Source organism: Amia ocellicauda, chromosome 4, assembly GCF_036373705.1.
Source record: "Amia ocellicauda isolate fAmiCal2 chromosome 4, fAmiCal2.hap1, whole genome shotgun sequence".
NCBI classification, from domain to species: domain Eukaryota; kingdom Metazoa; phylum Chordata; class Actinopteri; order Amiiformes; family Amiidae; genus Amia; species Amia ocellicauda.
The window spans coordinates 39,315,386-39,332,757 of record NC_089853.1 but is presented as its reverse complement, the minus strand read 5'-3'; the positions used below and the strand labels follow the sequence as shown (position 1 = coordinate 39,332,757).

Sequence of the window (17,372 nt, the reverse complement as noted above, 5' to 3'; positions counted from 1 at the left end):
GCCATCCAGCAAGCATCTGCCACAGCAAGACAGCGAGTTAGAGACGGGTCCGACTTGGAAGACAGTACAAAAGAAAAATAACAGAGGAAGACCAATATACATAGGTAAGTTATTATATTCCCAGACTTAAAACCTCTAGACATCTGGTTTGACTTGATTGCGGTTTGCTGTGCAATTGAAGTATGTAGTAAGTAATACCTTTAGTAATGAAGTATAAACAGGTTCATACTAATGGAGCAGATGCTTGGTGATTATATAGCGCACCTGTGACCGTGGTGCTCCCTGCAGCTTCAACACTGGGTCCATCCTGAGGGAAAATCCCAAATAATGGTAATATGCGTTTAGTGTCAGATAAGTGCGCTGTTTAAGACACAACTGCAAAACACAGCCTATATTCTGTAGAGTAGGTGAGCTTTCCCAAGACACATTATAATCGCTTTTATATACATATTTATAAATGTATTAATTTGCATATAAATGACAGGAAAATAGGACGTAAATCCAGCTTTCTAATGAAACTATATATTTTACGCAACTGGACACAAACAGATATCTCGCTTTTAAACCTGCAACCTCCCTTAATGTGTCGCTGCCTTTTATTTCTCTTCAGATTTTACATCCGCAAGGCACAGCTGTTTGTCCAGAGGAAACGCACACACCCCTAAAACCCGACTACAACCGAAGCGCTGCGAAGGTCATTTAACAGCCCCTCCGCCACCATCTCTCAACTCCATCTCCACCCGCTCCACCGCCCGTCTTCATGCCGCCCCAGATACAGTCCCAGCCGCCGTCCAGCCTGCGCCTCCTGCAGGGAGACCTGGCGGCGCTCAGCCCGGCGCTGCGGGAGTTCATTGAGAGCAGCGCCGCCCTGTGCCAGCCCGACGCACTGCACATCTGCGACGGGTCCGAAGAAGAGAACCGCTGCATCCTGGCGCTGCTGGAGGAGCAAGGCATGATCAGGAAACTGCCCAAATATGAGAACTGGTAGGTGTCTGTCTTTTCTTTTCATATGTCTGCCTGCAGTGCAGTAGAATAAAGTCACAGCATGGAGGGCAGAAGCAATGCTGATGAGTACAACACTGAGATTTTTTATTTATTTCGGTGTTCCATTCAGTCTCTCAGTGAAGGCATTGCTAATTCTGGTAGTTAGTCTTGAGTCCAGAGGTTAGAGAACTAGGGCTTGAACTGATAGAGCTGGAGACAGAAGAGAAGACTCGCGCAGCAATCGCTCTGTGCAAACAAGCAGCTAGCTCTGAATGTAACTGCAGCACTGTACAGCACACAGAGACTGGAAAGGTGTGAACGAGAGAGAGAGAGAGAAAGAGAGAGAGAGTGTCTGTGATGACTGTGGGGGATGCTCACTTCTCCTTCTGTGTCCCCGCAGCTGGCTGGCACGCACGGACCCCCGGGACGTGGCACGCGTGGAGAGCAAGACGGTGATCGTGACGACCGAGGAGAGGGACGCAGTGCCCTCTGCCCGCGCCGGGGTCAGTCAGCTGGGCCGCTGGATGTCCCCAGAGGAGTTCGAGAAGGCCAGGAGCCTGCGCTTCCCCGGCTGCATGAAAGGTGAGAGAGGGAGGGCAGGAGGATGTGGTTTACTAGGGTTCACCAGAATGAAGGACTGCTGGGTGGCAGATTGGAGGAACTGAACACACACACACACACTCGCAAACACACACGCACACTCATTCACACAATCATACAAATATTTGTGTATGTGTATGAATTAAGGGAGAGCTGTGTGTAGTATCACTTACTGTAGTAACACTCTCTCTGCAGGACGCACAATGTACGTGATCCCCTACAGCATGGGACCCGTGGGCTCCCCTCTATCCAAGACCGGTGTGCAGCTCACTGACTCCGCCTACGTGGTGGCCAGCATGCGGATCATGACCCGGATGGGCAGGGCCGTGCTGGAGGCCCTGGGCGGGGGAGACTTTGTGCGCTGCCTGCATTCCGTGGGCTGCCCGCTGCCACTCAAGAGTAAGTCATCATGGAGACGGTTCAGTGCTCTCTCACTTATGGCAGAGTTGACACAGGAGGATGTGTGAGCAGCAGTGTGAACCTGTAAACCTTACAGCTGTGCCCTACACCTTATAGCTACTCGAGTGTTTATTAGGACAGCACCTCTCCCAGTCTCTGCTGAGTAATGGGGGTATGTGTTACATTATTTCCCCCTGTCCCAGTCAGCCCTGGATTTCCCCGCCAAAAGAGCAAAGAAGTCAGTGCAAAAATGGTACATTTAATCCACCCCTCCAACCCCATGTATACTTATCCCTGATGTTGCCCCTTCTGCAGGACCCCTGGTGAACAGCTGGCCCTGCAACCCCGAGTTGACCCTGGTGGCGCATGTCCCGGAGCAGCGGCGCATCGAGTCGTTTGGCAGCGGCTACGGCGGTAACTCCCTGCTGGGGAAGAAGTGCTTCGCCCTGCGCATCGCTTCCACCATTGCCAGGGAGGAGGGCTGGCTGGCCGAGCACATGCTGGTGAGCAGATCACACCTTCTACTCTCCTCTCTTCTCCTTTCCTCTCTTCTCCTCTTGGGTAACTCTCATTATAGAGTCCATATCTGTGAGAGAAAAAAGTGTGCGAGTGACACAGGAGAAACAGTTCTTGGAGGAGCAGAAAGAATTTGACACAACAGCACAACACAGCAACAGTTAACACAACAGCACAGCAATCACTACAGCACAGCACAGCACCATACAGCCGTGCGGCTCTCCGCATGGTTCCCCCCTGGCTGTGCCGGACAGCAGTGCTGCAGTCATTGAAGGGAGTCTGTGGTTTCTCTGCTCTCCAGATCCTAGGTATCACCAATCCCGACGGTCGGAAGAAGTACATCGCTGCGGCCTTCCCCAGCGCCTGCGGCAAGACTAACCTGGCCATGCTGCAGCCTGCCCTGCCTGGCTGGAAGGTGGAGTGTGTGGGGGACGACATTGCCTGGATGAAGTTCGACAAGGAAGGTAAACATCCCCTTCTCTCCTCCTCCTCCTCTGCTCCGGCCATCGCTGCTCTCTGAGTGCTCTCTTGGGCACAGTGTAGCTGTCCCCGGACCTGAGTTCCAGCTGCACAAACTTGTCTTTTCTGTTTTGCAAAGGGGAAACATTCATGCACTGACTTACTAATCTTCCTCTTTCTCCTTCTCTCCACAGGAAATCTGAGAGCCATCAACCCCGAGAATGGCTTCTTCGGCGTGGCCCCGGGCACCTCTGCCAAGACCAACCCCAACGCCATGGCAACCATCTGCAAGAACACCATCTTCACCAATGTGGCGGAGACCAGCGACGGGGGAGTGTACTGGGAGGGCATGGACCAGTCTCTGCCCGAGGGCATCACCCTCACCTCCTGGAAGAACAAGCTCTGGACCCCTGAGGATGGTGAGACTACCCCCCTCCCCACTCCATGCTCCCCACCCCTCTCTCTGTGAAAAATATCACCTGCATGCATTGAGACATTGTGTGTTAATCTCTCTCCTCTCCCCTCTCCCCTGCAGGTGAACCCTGTGCACACCCTAACTCCCGCTTCTGCACTCCGGCCAGTCAGTGCCCGATCATCGACCCGCAGTGGGAGTCCCCGGAGGGTGTCCCAATCGAGGCTGTGATCTTTGGAGGTCGTCGTCCACAGGGTGAGGAACACAATCTGATACACCACAGCAGTGCTGATAGGGCCAGGGGGTCAGGGGACAGGAGTGTTGCTTTGCGTTTATTGAGACTTATAAACCTAAAAATGCTTGTAGACAAATAAAACAAACAAACAAACAAAACCTGTCCAGGAGAAAGATGAAACTATGCTCTGATTGAAGCATCCTCCACACTCCAGAGTCTATATTAGGGCAGTGAAGGGTGAGAGAGACCCTCCTTGATGCTCATCCAGCCCCTGTCTCTCTATCTCTCTCTGTGCAGGTGTGCCACTGGTGTACGAGGCGTTCGACTGGGAACACGGTGTGTTTGTGGGAGCCGCCATGAGGTCAGAGGCCACAGCTGCAGCAGAACACAAAGGTATGCAGTCATACAAGTCATGCACTGACGCTACACTCACACACACACAGCAGAACAGACCAGAACTCTGCGGGCAGTAGCTGCGGAACAACCATGCATTCTTAGAACTACACTCCACTTCTCTCTCCCTCCACCTCTGCTCCCTTGCTACATCCTCTCCCCTCCTCCTCCTCCGACAGGCAAGGCCATCATGCACGACCCCTTCGCTATGCGGCCCTTCTTCGGCTACAACTTCGGCCGTTACCTGGCACACTGGCTGTCCATGGCACAGCGCCCGCAGGCCAGGCTGCCCCGCGTCTTTCACGTCAACTGGTTCCGCCGCTGCGAACGTGACGGCAGCTTCCTGTGGCCGGGCTTCGGGGAGAATGTGCGCGTGCTGGAGTGGATCTTCCGGCGGGTGGACGGGCAGGCGGAGGGGCGGCGCTCGGCCGTAGGATACCTGCCCGCCGAGGGGGAGCTGAATCTGAAGGGGCTGGGCCCGGGGCTGGACCTGCAGCAGCTGTTCGGCCTGTCCCAGGAGTTCTGGGAGGACGAGGCACGTTCGATCCGGGAGTACTTCCAGACGCAGGTGGGCGCCGACCTGCCCTGCGAGATGGAGCGGCAGTTGGAGCAGCTGGAGCAGAGGATACAGCAGCTGTGAAGTCGCCAGGGCAGAGAGCCCCAAACACTACAGCACCACCTGCAACGCTGAGCGCACACACACACACAGCGACTGACACGCTGCCGGCCGCCACCAGCCACCCACTGCCAATGAAGACACCAGGACATACAGGAGCTAGATGATTACTTAATTATATATTTAATTTCATCGTTGTTTAATTGTAAGTTTATGCTGGGCTTCTAAAGAAAAAGCTTCCCGCTCCAATCCTCCTCCTCCCCTCACGCGCTCGACAGCGAAATATGCAAATCGAAAAGTGGTAAACATTTGCTTCACATTTTTGTTCTTTTAATTTTCTGTATGTTGTTAAGAGCTTATTTATGAGCGAGAGAGAGATTAAAACTACATATTTATCTATTTTATTTTCACATGCTTTCCAATTGCATGTTCTTCAGAAATCTATTTTAAAGAGTAGATTCTGAGTAGAACTCGAAGGTACTGACACCCTGTCTTGTCATCCAATCAGTACGCGGCTCACTGAGGAGTGCTCTGATTGTGTAGGCCTGTGTATTAGTATTATTATTATTACCACTGTTATTGCTGTTACTGTGAAATGCCTTAATTTATTTTTGTATGACATTAACTTTTAGGTTTTTATGAACATTTTAATCGTTTCAAATTCAATTTTTGTAATTTAGACAAGTTTTTTTACCATTATTGTTATTATTATGAAAATTAATAAAACATATGTATTTTTATTAACAAACCTGTACTGTCTGTCTTGTGGGTCCTTATTGGTAAATCTCTGCCTCTACAAACAGTGGGACTAGAGCGCTTGCAGTCCTGGGTCCCCTGTTTTGGGGTTTAAGGTGTTGCTTTTGCAAAGTGTAAATTCCACCCCCTCGACACTCAATTCTGTGATTATTATTATATTTAGTAGAAGACACCCTTTTTCAGAGCAAGTTACAATTTTTCACGTTGATTTCACATACAATTACCCATTTATACAGCTGGGTTTTAAGTGGAGAAATCTGGTTATAGTACCTTGCTCAGTGTACAGCAACAGCAGTGTCCCCCACCTGGGACTGAAACCACAACCCCCCGCTCTGAGCACAGCACTGCTGCCTACGGCCATGTACTGTCTGGGTTACAGGAAATTAAGGGTCCTCCTCTGCTGCCACTCTAACACTATAACAAATCACAACATAATGCAGACATAACAGCCACTCACCTTCATTCACTTCATACTAGGGGAAGAGGGGAGGGTTGTATGTGCATGGTTATGTTTGATTGTGTGTGTGTGTGCGGTTGTGTGTGTGTGTGTGTGTGTGAGTGTGAGTGAGTGTGGGGGGGAGTGTTGGTGTGTGTGTGTGGAGAGCTAACTGCAGGAGCATTGAGGGCACCATCACTCACTGCCAGCCACGATGGCTCAGTCATGTTGTCAGAATGCCAGTGGACCGCCGCTCCGCAGGATGGCAGAAAAAATGTCTGAAAGACCATCTGAAGGCGTCACTAAAACGGTGTGGGATCAACAGTCACCCCATTGAGGCTGCTGCTGCAAATTGCTCTGCCTGGCAACAACAGCGTCATGAAGGGGTCCAGCTGGCTGAGGAGTGAAGGGCAGAGAAACAACTGGAGAAACGTCAAAGGAGACCCATGGCCATGGCTGCACCAGCCCAAACAGCCCAAACAGCCCAGCTCTTCTTTTGCCCTGTGTGTGCATCCTGCATCGGATTATACAGTCATCCAAAAACTCACAAGCAGTAGTGGAAGTCTTCTTCAGTCACAAAGGACAACCAGAGGAGGAGGAGGAGTGTGTGTGAGTATGTGTGTGTGTGTTGGTCTGAGTGTGAGTGTGTAATTGTGCAGCTACAAAGTGGCCCAGAAGGTGTATTTCCATGAGAAAAAATCCACACACAAAATCCTGCACACCTCCTTATTCTCCTCTATTCCTCTTCCTCCTTCCCTCTCCTTTTTGCTCTGCTCTCCTTTCTCTCTCCTCTCCCCTACTATACAAGTCTGTTTCCTGGGGCAGCTGGAGTCCTCAGAGAGCCGTGCCCTTTCACCCAGTGCCCAGGCCAGGACCAGCGTTGCTTGGCAGCTCTATGGAGTCCACTTTCCAGTGGAAAGCAGAAATGAAACCTGCAGAGTCACCGCCAGCCCCCCTCACTCCGTCAGTGAGTCAGGAGTCAGTCAGTGTCAGGGCTGCTCACACACTCAGAGCTCTGAGGCGGTCAGGCCAGGCCAGTCAGAACTGCTGCTAACCAGCTCTGAGCACAACGGCTCAGCAAACACAGGAAGTCACTGTGCAGTGGACAGCGCCACTCTTGTGCGATCTGTGTACACTGTGCAACTATCTACAGGCATGGGCAATCTGGACACCAACCACACACTCTCAATCACACACACACACACACACACAAATACACACACACTCAAACACACTCACACAAGTACACACACAGACACACTCACACAAATACAGGCACAAATAGACACACACACACTCTCACAAATACACGCACACACACACACACACACACAGACTCGTACTGGAGACACTGGGACCTCCACTGCTGCAGGTTACATAACTATCTCGACAGCTTTACTTGAGCAGAGAGAGTCCTGCGACACCACAGAGTCAGAGAGGACAAAGGCAGAGAGACAAACACACCACACTGCCAGGTAAGCAGGCTTCCAGTCAGAGCTGGTGTGAAACTACGCACCCCCCCGACCCATCCCAGTGAATGAATCAAAAGGACCAATTCAGCACTTCTGCTCATTCATTGCACCCAGTCAGCGCACCCCCCAGGTTATGCAAGAGAGAGCGGGGACAAGGCCGAACAGCCTGTTTGCTCGGGAAGATAGTGGCGTATAATGGGAGTTGCTCAATCACAAAACGCAGGACTGAGCAGCGAGCAGGAGCACTGTTGGGCAATCAGGCCGGTGATGTAAGGGGGGGCAGGACCGTGACCCCTGCCAGCATCACCACACTGAGTACTCACCCCCTGCCCCACTCCTCCATCCCTCAGCCATGCTGTCAATCATGGTCAGTCAGTCCCACGCTGGGCTGACTGATGCCCCTGTCATGCTGCAGCTCACAGCGGTGTGCCTTGGCCAGAGCGTGGTGCAGGCCCGTGCGGCCGAGACGCACCCAGACGGGCCGAAAGCACCGGGCTGATGCCACTGTGACCACTCGATTCATGCTCCTAGCCTCATGAGAGAGAGAGAATTAATTGAAGCGTGGGGCGGCTCTGTCTGCTGTCTGCTGCTGGGTGTGCTGGCCCAGGGGGCAGCAGGAGTGCAGCGTCCAGTCTGCTCAGTGTGTGTGTGCAAGCCAGTAGTGAGAGAGAGAGCCAGGGGAGGATGAGAGCTTATGTCAGTGCTGTGGAGCAGGTCCATCTCTCCTGCTTCGCCTGGCCAGAAGCAGGCAGCTCCGCACACTTATCACACACATCCAGAGATTTGCTGTGAAAGCAGTGACTTATTACACCCGGAGCCCCTCAGCATGGAGTGTAATCTCTGGCCCAGAGCGAGAGTGTTGCAAGACACCGTGAAGTCCTGCTGAGCTGTGTGTAACAGCGGGGCAAAGTATCTGGCTCTGGGGATGACAGCTCTGTGCTCTCAGGGTGGGGCTGTGTGTTCACATCTATAAAACATTTTATTTTATTTTATGATTTTAATCCCAGATTGCCTCGCAGATTACCGAGTCATACTCTCGCCCCAGTTACCGACATACCCTGCTGGCATGTGGGCCGAGTCTGGCCAGGAACACGGTATTTAAAGGGACCTGCCTCCGTACAGCACAGGGAGCCAGAGCCGCTGGCTGAACTGCCTGATGCTGTGCCTGTCTCATCGAGTGCAGGGCGAAGGCAGCTGTGTAGCCTGCAGTCTGCATTCGCATCGCTGCCCAGAGGGGCGTCTCATGAACCGGACCAGGGCTTTGCTCTGCCACAGGCTGCCAAACACTGCTTCTATAAAACTAGATTGCTTTTTCCACAATGAATTAAAGTACAACAGGGCCAGGGAACAGGAGTCGTAATCATACTGGGATTGCCCATGTAAAGTTTTAAAACCGTCTGTTACTGCCCGCAGTTGGAAACAAATCTATTGTAAAATACAAACAAAATTCTGGCACCATGAATGACACCAGCTGCAACATTTCATGTTTTGTTGGTTGGCGATTTTCCAGTAACGAGTCACGCTGACGAGAAACAGTCAATTCCAGATTGAACCAGCGCTCACAAAATGGCGCTTGGATTAATTTCTGTTCTGCTGGAGGTCAGAGGGGACTGATGCTCCAGCTGATCAAACCAAACTGAAGCCGTTACAATCAGTGTCAGTGCAGGTCTCTGGTCTAACTGGGTTGCGTCATTATGTAAATGAACTGATTGTGAGATCACAGCCTGGGCGGCCCAAGTAGACTGTGCCCTGGCTGTGTGACGGTCAGCACCACGGCTTTCATTCCCCCCAGCCTCAGTCCTTTGTCCTCACATACACACATATAGACAGATATACAAGTACACACACAGATACACAGACACACACATAGACACATGCACAGATGCACAAACACACACAGATACAGAAGTACACACACACTTTCCAGCTGGACCCTGGTGTGGGAGAGGTTTTCCCGTTACATAACTCTGCTGTTACTAATTAAATCCGAGGGTGCTGCTCATGCCAACAGGACGTGTTGAGACTGCCGGGGAGGGCATGGGTGTCGGGTGGCACACTCTCTCGAACAACAGGCAGGGCAAAGAGAGGGGGTTGCCTCATTTTAACATTTTTGTAGGTGTTTTTAAATCACTAACAGCTTTATAATGGGAACAGTTGCTATATTTAAAGACAAATCTAGGCTCATATTTAGATATTTACAGAGCTTAAAGTTCAGGGGAAACAGGAAGAAAAATCTGCCCTCCAGGGCTGGAGTTGTTCATCTGTACCCTTCACAGCCAGGGTGCAGTCCATGCTGAAGAAAACAGGATCTGCATCCCTGTGGAGGTTCTCTGAGCAGTGCTAATTTACTGTAATGGCGACCCCTGCTGGATATAAAGTCTTATGGTATAGGGGCCTATAAAAAACTTGATAAACAGGGGAGTGAACTTCCCCTTTATTAGAAATTCAGGGTGTCTGAATTACAAGCAGTAGACTGTGAGACTGAACATGCTCCTAAAGCTCACGTGGTGTAGTTTAACCATGACACCATACAGACTTTCCTGATGGCAATGACAATCTGTGATAATAATCCAGCTCTTTGGATTCTGTACAAGACAGTAACAGAAGGTTTCCAATAGCAAACTGCATTTCTCTCCTAACCTACAGCCAGAACAGAACATTTTAAAATGGATCAGGATCTATCAGTGAGTGTAAATGATCAGAGTCCAGTGAATGAGACTTCAGAATGGATGTTCACCTCCAAAGTGTTTGGCATAGAGAGTCTGTGTTATTCTGAGCAGCTCTGGGGTGTTTGTTTCCCACATGCCAGAGTTTAAAATCACAAGTTCAATTGAGCTAAACAAATATTATTTAATTAAGAGCTCACTTTGAATAAGAACTTGACATTAATTAATATTATTGGGATAGGGTAGCAGTTGCATCATTTGGGGGGGCAGGCAATCCCATTTTTAAAACATTATTACAAACACACAGATGTATTAATGGTGAACACATGGTGCTAATAATCTTGCGTTCTCCCAAATTCACATCAATCTGTCTGGCCAGCAGGATTACAAATGGCTGCTACTCTTAAGTGATGGGGATTTGTCAGTTGTTTAACATTAGGCTGCATATTTATTTATTTATATTAAAAAGAAATAAACATAATACAAAGATTGACTGGAAAAAATTAAGATATGACAAGATACATATGCAAAAGCTAATTATTTTTACTTAGAAGACAAGAATTGTATCATTATAATTCACAAAATTATGCATTTACCCTTTATCTATAATTCTAGTTTATTACAGAAAGTGTTTAATTAAGAAGGTAATCCATTCCATTAAAATCAAAATATTATCAAGCTTAATAACAATCACTTCTTTCAAATGAATTTGATTCATTTGGTTCACAGTGTAATTTAATATTTCATGCAATTAAAGCAAAAATGAAAAATACTTAAACAAAAATTAAGAATCAAATCTATGTTAATAGGAATAAACCCTGATTCCCTAAACATACTATATGTAATAATACAGTAATTTAGTTAACAAGAAGCATTTAATATAAAATACACATAAGTCTCTTGTACCCTATAAATACATAATTCTTAAACAGGAAAATATTTGAACAGCTAGATTGTCTCCCACCCCTCAGTTTCAATACATAAAAAACATGATGTTGTCATAATAACAATGCCAAGTTACGTCAATACACAGAAAACATATTCTTCATATTGATATTTTTTTGTTAAACGAAACATTTACATATTTAAAACAAAACTATTTACTGTAATGCTCCTACATTGTATGATTATAAGGCAGAACCTTGGATAAAATATTACTACATTGACACAAAATAAAAAACATTATATTGAAATTTGTGTTCTGAATGTCGAGGCTGATACTGACTTCCTAGTTTAAACCAAGAGCCCTGCAGAATTCATCAATGTTCACATGGAAACTTGCTTCAAGATCCTTTTTCACCTCTTCCCATGGTATGTCCCATGACTCCAGTTTTGGTGCTGCTTTCAGTTCATACATCTTAGCAAACTGATCACTGAATTTGTAAAACACCCATTTCCAGTAGGATGATCCAGAGTTCTGGGGGTCTTTTTGGATGTGCCAGGATTCATAAGCACCTATCTTGTTAAATTTGCTATAAGAACAATACTTAAGGTTTGTGACTTCATTTTTAAAGCAATTGTTACTGGCTACTAAACTAGTGCAGATATCTGGACTTAATCTAAATTCTGTTGAAATTAGTTTAAGGTAAAATTTATTGTATTCAGTTGCTGTATATCTCCATAGTCCTGTAGGTCTGTGAGCTGTAGCTCTGTGCTGGTGGTCTGTACCAGTGCAATCACACATCACACCACAGAATGGGCACTGCTCTTCACAAGCATGAAGACTAGAATACAGTTCCTTCACTGGAGAATTTGAGAGGTTTTTAAGTATCTCCTCTGATGTCCAAAACTTGATATTGTTCGTAAGTTTTTCTGTACAGTCACCAATTACCTCTAAGATATATTTTGAAAAATCAAATGCATCTCCAGTGAGCCCAAAGTCTGTGGTATCTGGAATTCGAATTACTTTACTCAGTTTTTCTCTGAATGCCTTTAAAAACTCAGTTATAGAGGGATGATCTTCATCTTTAGTAGTACACACAGCAATTTTAATTTTTTCAACATCATCTTTCAGAATTTTCTCAGCTAGAACAGACAACCTGGTCTTACCGCTGCAGCTCTGGTGGCAATGCATTGCCAACCTGTCCTCAATCCAGTCAAGGGCATAGCTTTTGTAGTTGGTCACATATTGGAAATAATCATCAAAACAGTCTCTGTACTTTAGATGTAATAACAAAACCACCTGGAAATGCTTATGAAGTTTGAATTCTGAAACAGTGCTTTTGTCTCGCATATCAGAAACAATATCTGTTCCAAGTCGCTTTTGAATATTTTGAATCAGCTCTGGTTTTAAAACAGAATTCACAAATTTCTTGGCTTGCTTCTGGGTTTCATTCTTTTCATAGTACATATCTTTGAAATCATCAAAGTATTCGTCCTTCATTTTCTCAAGTTTTCTCTTTGGATCATTTTCTTCATGAAATCTCTTTCGCATTCTCTGCAGCTCATAAACAGCATAACTGCATATATGCAGTTTTATTTCACACTCATAGTTTTTATTGGGGGAACATGTCTGTGAATTGAATTTCCTAATCATTGTATCAATTTCTCGTACAATTTCTTCACAGTAGCTTTCACGGTAATCTGTGCCTCTTGAACATATAGTTTGGATGCATTTCTTGCTTTGTGTTATCAAATCATTTGTAAAGTTCTGAGTTTTTTCCAGTCCTTTATTTGGATTCAGATATAACATTACTCTTTGAGATATTCTGTAATCAAGATGACTATGCTGTACTTCAAAATTGTCAATGCTTTTCTTAGGATTAAGTTTATTTTCTCGCAATTCTTGTTTGTATTCTGATGAAAGTGTTTTCTGGAGACAATTTTCCATATTGATGTAGATTTGTTTTTCATCATATGAAAAGGATTTTAATGATGCAATTGTCTTATGCCAGGTGTGAAGAAAATGTGCTTTTAACTCCTCTTCATTAAGTCTTTCCTCATTCTCTGATCTGCATTTTAAGGATTGTAAGAGATTCTCAACATCTGTTTTAATCGCTGTCTTATACTGTTGTTGTGCAATTTTGAATTTCTGCAATTCTTTCTGTCTTAGAACTGAAACTTCAAACTCAGTTTCTGCATTTAACAACATAAGTCTAGTAATTGCTTTAATGTTAGAAACTAATTCAGCTTTATACTTCTGCACCAGGAGAATGTTTTCTTCACTGCTTTTGAAGTAGTCTTCAAGTTTTTGAAGACTGTTATTTTCCATAGTATCAGCTGACTCTTGCACCTCATGTTTCAGTTGTGAGGCTATGGTGTCTAATAAGTCAGCTTTACAGTTAGCAATTTGATTGTCAGCTTTTTCTAACCAGGAATTGAAGTGCTTCTTTATACTCCATTCCAAATCTGAACATTTTTTTGATGCCTCATTGTAAGCAACAGCTACAAGGCTGTTCTGAAAATTAAAGATAAATTCTTCAGTTTTAACAGCTTTCCATATTATCCTAACATGCTCAGTAAACTCGGTAATTGTTGAGAAGGCTTGCATTCTTTTTTGTTCCTCAATGTGCTGGAAAACATATTTCTTTAAGGCAAATACCTTGTCACTGTAGCCTGGATTCACAGAGGCCATTGGAGGGTTACCCTGCATGAGGCCTGGAATGTAAAACGTGTTCCTTTGTGGATCATAATGCATCACATCAGAGAATTGTGAGTAAGTTCCTTCCTTTAATTCCATTTTGGCTGCAGCCTTAGTTATTTTGTTGAGAATGTCAACAAGGTTTTGACGATCTCTGATGTTCACATCATTGGCAGATACATCACCAACATTCTGGTGAACGAAAAAGCAGGTTGGTATTTTCACAGAGTCCTTCATTCGTATGAACGCATGGAGTACAATTTCCAAAACATCTTTCATCTCTGTTAAATTTTCCATGGATATATTGACTAATGTCACATCACTTAAACCAATGACAAATGTTGCAAGTTCATTGTCATGCTCATAGCTGCTCTGCAAGTTATCCAGTTCAGGGGCTTTCAAACCTTCTGTATCCATTACAAAGACATAGTCACACTTTAACTTTTGCTTTAATTCCTCACTCACATTAATGATCTGAAGGAAAGCTCCTTTTGTGCATCTCCCATTGCTTACAGGAAGTTGCAGTCCAAACATTGTGTTGAGTAAGGTAGATTTCCCCGTGCCTTGTACTCCCAACACTGTCAGAACAAATATTCGACTTTGTGCTTCAACTTTTCTGGCAAGTTCTGACAACACCTTAGTCACCCAGTTAATAAGCACATACCCTACATCGCCATCCAGCAGCTCTAAAGGGTATCCATCTAAAAGCAGATCAGCAGCTACATTTGGTAAAAGATTAATTTTATCTTGGGATAATGCAGCACACTGACCATGTTCAGTACAAATTTCATAAATCTGACCTATTTCTCGCATCACATGCTCTAATCCAATGGAGGTCTCTGAAATTTGCTTATCCAACTTTTGAAGAAGATCCTTGTGAGACCCTGTTGAACTCTCACATAATTTTTTGTATTCTTCTCTCAATGTGGCTAGCTTTTGCCTAGACTTTAAATCTATGTCATACTTCAACATTTCTAAAAAATATATTCTTTGAACTCCCTTGGTTTCAAGAAGAAAATGTATAATCTTTGTAATTTCCTGTGATGGTCCCTGCTCCGCCTGCTTCCTGCGAACAGATTTTTTGTCCTGGCTAAGTTTCTCATTGTACTGACTTAAAGTAATTTCTTTTGTAGCATTTTTTGGTCTTGACTGTTCCTTATCTAATTTGGACCATTCTTTCCAAAGGTTTCCTTGCAAGGGCAGCATTTTTACTTTGCATTCAGGAATATTTTCAAAATCAACTGTGGCCAGTATGCACTGTGCTGCTTTCTTGGCATTTTGCTCTTGATCCTCATCTATATGAATTCCAAGTATTTTTGCTTGTCCTGCAATTTCCTCAATGGACAGGGAGCTGACATCTGACTTTAGTAAGGAACTGATCTTTTTTCGAAGGCTTTCTGCAAGTTCAGCCTCATTTTTTTTAATTCGGGATATTATTTGATTTGATTTTAACTTCAGTTGATGAAGAATGGTTTGATTTTCTTTTTTCAGATTGATTGTAAAAAAGCTTTTTGCAGAATATTCCCTTAAAGAAATTAGAAACTGAGTTTCTTTAACTTCAAATTGATCCACAAAAAAAACCATTGCTGAAGAAAAGTTTGATAGAAATTCAACCTGTTTAGGGAAGTCCACAGCATCTCCACGAAGGTTGAGTATAGTTATGCCATCTGTAAAAATGTCAAGATTCTCACTTCCACTTGGTAGGTACCAGCACACCTCAACAAGTCCATTGGAAAGTTTACGCAGTGTTCTTCCACATTCTAAATCACGATGAAAGAAAAAATTGTGCTGCTCTGATCCACTAAGAATCTTATTTAAAAGTTTGGATTTGGAGACACCACATTCTCCGACTCGAATGAAGGAGATAACAGGAAAACGGGCTGTCACCATGGAACTTTCAGTGAATCCTGACCCTGAATTATGTGGTCTCCAGTTCTTGATTATTGATCGCATTGGCCACAAATTGAAATAACAGTTACTGTCAGATGCAGGAAGAAGCAGTGGCACTGCAAACTGACATGAAGATATCTTTGTGGATATTTCCTGCTTTAACCTGAAATCTGAGCACTGATATACAGCTATTATCACATCCGTGGGGTGAGCTGAAATCTCAGTTTCTTCACTGTCTTCATAGCTGGATACATCAAACTCATCATTGCTGTCAGAATCCTCTGTTTCCTCAGTAGTGCATTTCATTTGAAGTGCTTTTGTACTGTGTTTCATAATATTCCTAAGAAAGTACCAAGGTAAGTGACTAGGTTTATTAGGTTTATTATCCTCCAGAACATCTCTGGTGACCGCCTTTACATCTCTTAAGGAGAGTTTGTTTTTGCAGTACTTTTCTAGTCCAAGTAATTTAAAGATTTCTTCTTCATCTTTGAGTTTTATAATCTGCTCTTGCTGACTGGTAATATTTCCATATGCAAAGTTCTCAGCAAGATTTTCTTGTTCATGTCTTTTCTCAGACAATAAGCAATGTAATGCAGTTCTAATATGTTTTAAATCTGGTTGAAGTTCACCATTTTCTTTTAACAATATCTGACGTACTGGTTCACACATTTCATCTCTAATGAAAGAGCAAAGCATCTGTAAAACTTGTTCCATTGCTTGGGTTTCATCCTGGTCTTTCATTACAGAGTAGAACAGTAGAGTTTGCTGTTCTTTAGTATCCCTTGATACAAGATCTTCAGCTAAACAGTTTAATTTATTCAGCTGTGAAGAGAGAAATCTGCAGTCATCATCAGATAAAATTGTATTTTCAAAAGAGTCATTTCCCTTGTATATTTGATACAGAAAAGCAGTTAAGGCAAATGCTGTATACTTGTTTCCTGACTCATATAAATACAACTTCAGCCCATGTAGGGCCATTCCCAGATTGTGGCACAATACCTCTTTCAGAAAGAGACTTTTTTGGTCAGTTTGTAAATACCTTTCCACCTGGGTGTTTATAGTATTTTTTGCACCTTCTAAGCCATTGAAGGTGAATTTATCATTTTTTTGTTTACATTGTTTAATGCACTGGTGTATCTGGGAAATATTGAGAAAGTTTTTGTCTTTTAAAAGATTGATTGGCTGAAGCAGAACTTCCATGTCCTGAGTCATACGCAGCTTGTTTTCAAACAGAATAATGTCTTTTTCGGTACAGCGCCAGACAGATGTTATAAACTGTTGTACCTCATTATTGGAGAGGAACTCCTTGTACCAATGTGTTGAAAAGTCTGAACCAATTACTTTTTCAATTTCATCTTTCAAAGCTTTGACTTTAGAAATATTTTTCAAGCAGTTCTCATTAAAGTAATTTTCATCAGCTTTATTCCACTTCCTTATATCGATGAGTACTCCGTTGAGTCTTTGCAGGACAAATTGATTTGTATCTAGGGCATCTTCTGAATATTTTTGCTGCCAGCATTTTTGCAGTTCATGACCCAGAGATTCTGGGTTTTCAAAAACGCTTTTATGATTTTTCTGGATAATTTCCCAAACTGGAATTAGTTGCTCTTTGTTTCCACGATCAATGACTCGCCAAGTCTCCTTCTGATTAACCAAACCTTGTCGCCAAGCTTCTAGGGAAACTGCATCAGCAGGGCCACCGATCATCTCTGTTGTCCTGTTACTGCATGTCTTACTAGCTTTAGAGTTCTTATCATCTTCACTCTTGTTCAAAGTATTGCAGTTTGCAGATAAATCAAAAGCTCCTGTTTTAGCTTGTGCCACTGTTTCATGTGATATTGATTTAGTGGACACGTTTTTTTTTTTTTTTGAATGGTTACTTTGTTCATCCACAGTGAAATAAATTCCTCCAAAAGTGGGATATATGCTTATATGAGAGCCGTATGTTTCCAGAAACT

The 17,372-nt window shown here is 44.4% G+C and overlaps 2 protein-coding genes across 2 annotated transcripts; one reads left to right on the top strand and one right to left on the bottom strand.

The window, feature by feature from the left end:
• On the top strand, window positions 1-5,362 carry pck1 (phosphoenolpyruvate carboxykinase 1 (soluble)). The gene is made up of 10 exons (XM_066702116.1): window positions 1-104; window positions 611-984; window positions 1,385-1,566; window positions 1,780-1,983; window positions 2,299-2,486; window positions 2,801-2,963; window positions 3,153-3,377; window positions 3,494-3,625; window positions 3,903-3,998; window positions 4,178-5,362. The coding sequence occupies exons 2-10, from the start codon at window positions 761-763 to the stop codon at window positions 4,636-4,638; spliced, it is 1,875 nt and encodes a 624-aa protein (XP_066558213.1). The 5' UTR covers window positions 1-104; window positions 611-760; the 3' UTR covers window positions 4,639-5,362.
• A 1,839-nt stretch (window positions 5,363-7,201) lies between these two features.
• LOC136748820 (interferon-induced very large GTPase 1-like) lies at window positions 7,202-15,720 on the bottom strand. Its single transcript, XM_066702867.1, has 4 exons — window positions 15,139-15,720; window positions 13,256-14,523; window positions 7,672-7,805; window positions 7,202-7,221 (listed from the first exon to the last, which is right to left on the bottom strand). Exons 1-4 carry the CDS (start codon window positions 15,718-15,720, stop codon window positions 7,202-7,204), a joined length of 2,004 nt encoding a protein of 667 aa, XP_066558964.1.
• Window positions 15,721-17,372: the final 1,652 nt, after the last annotated feature.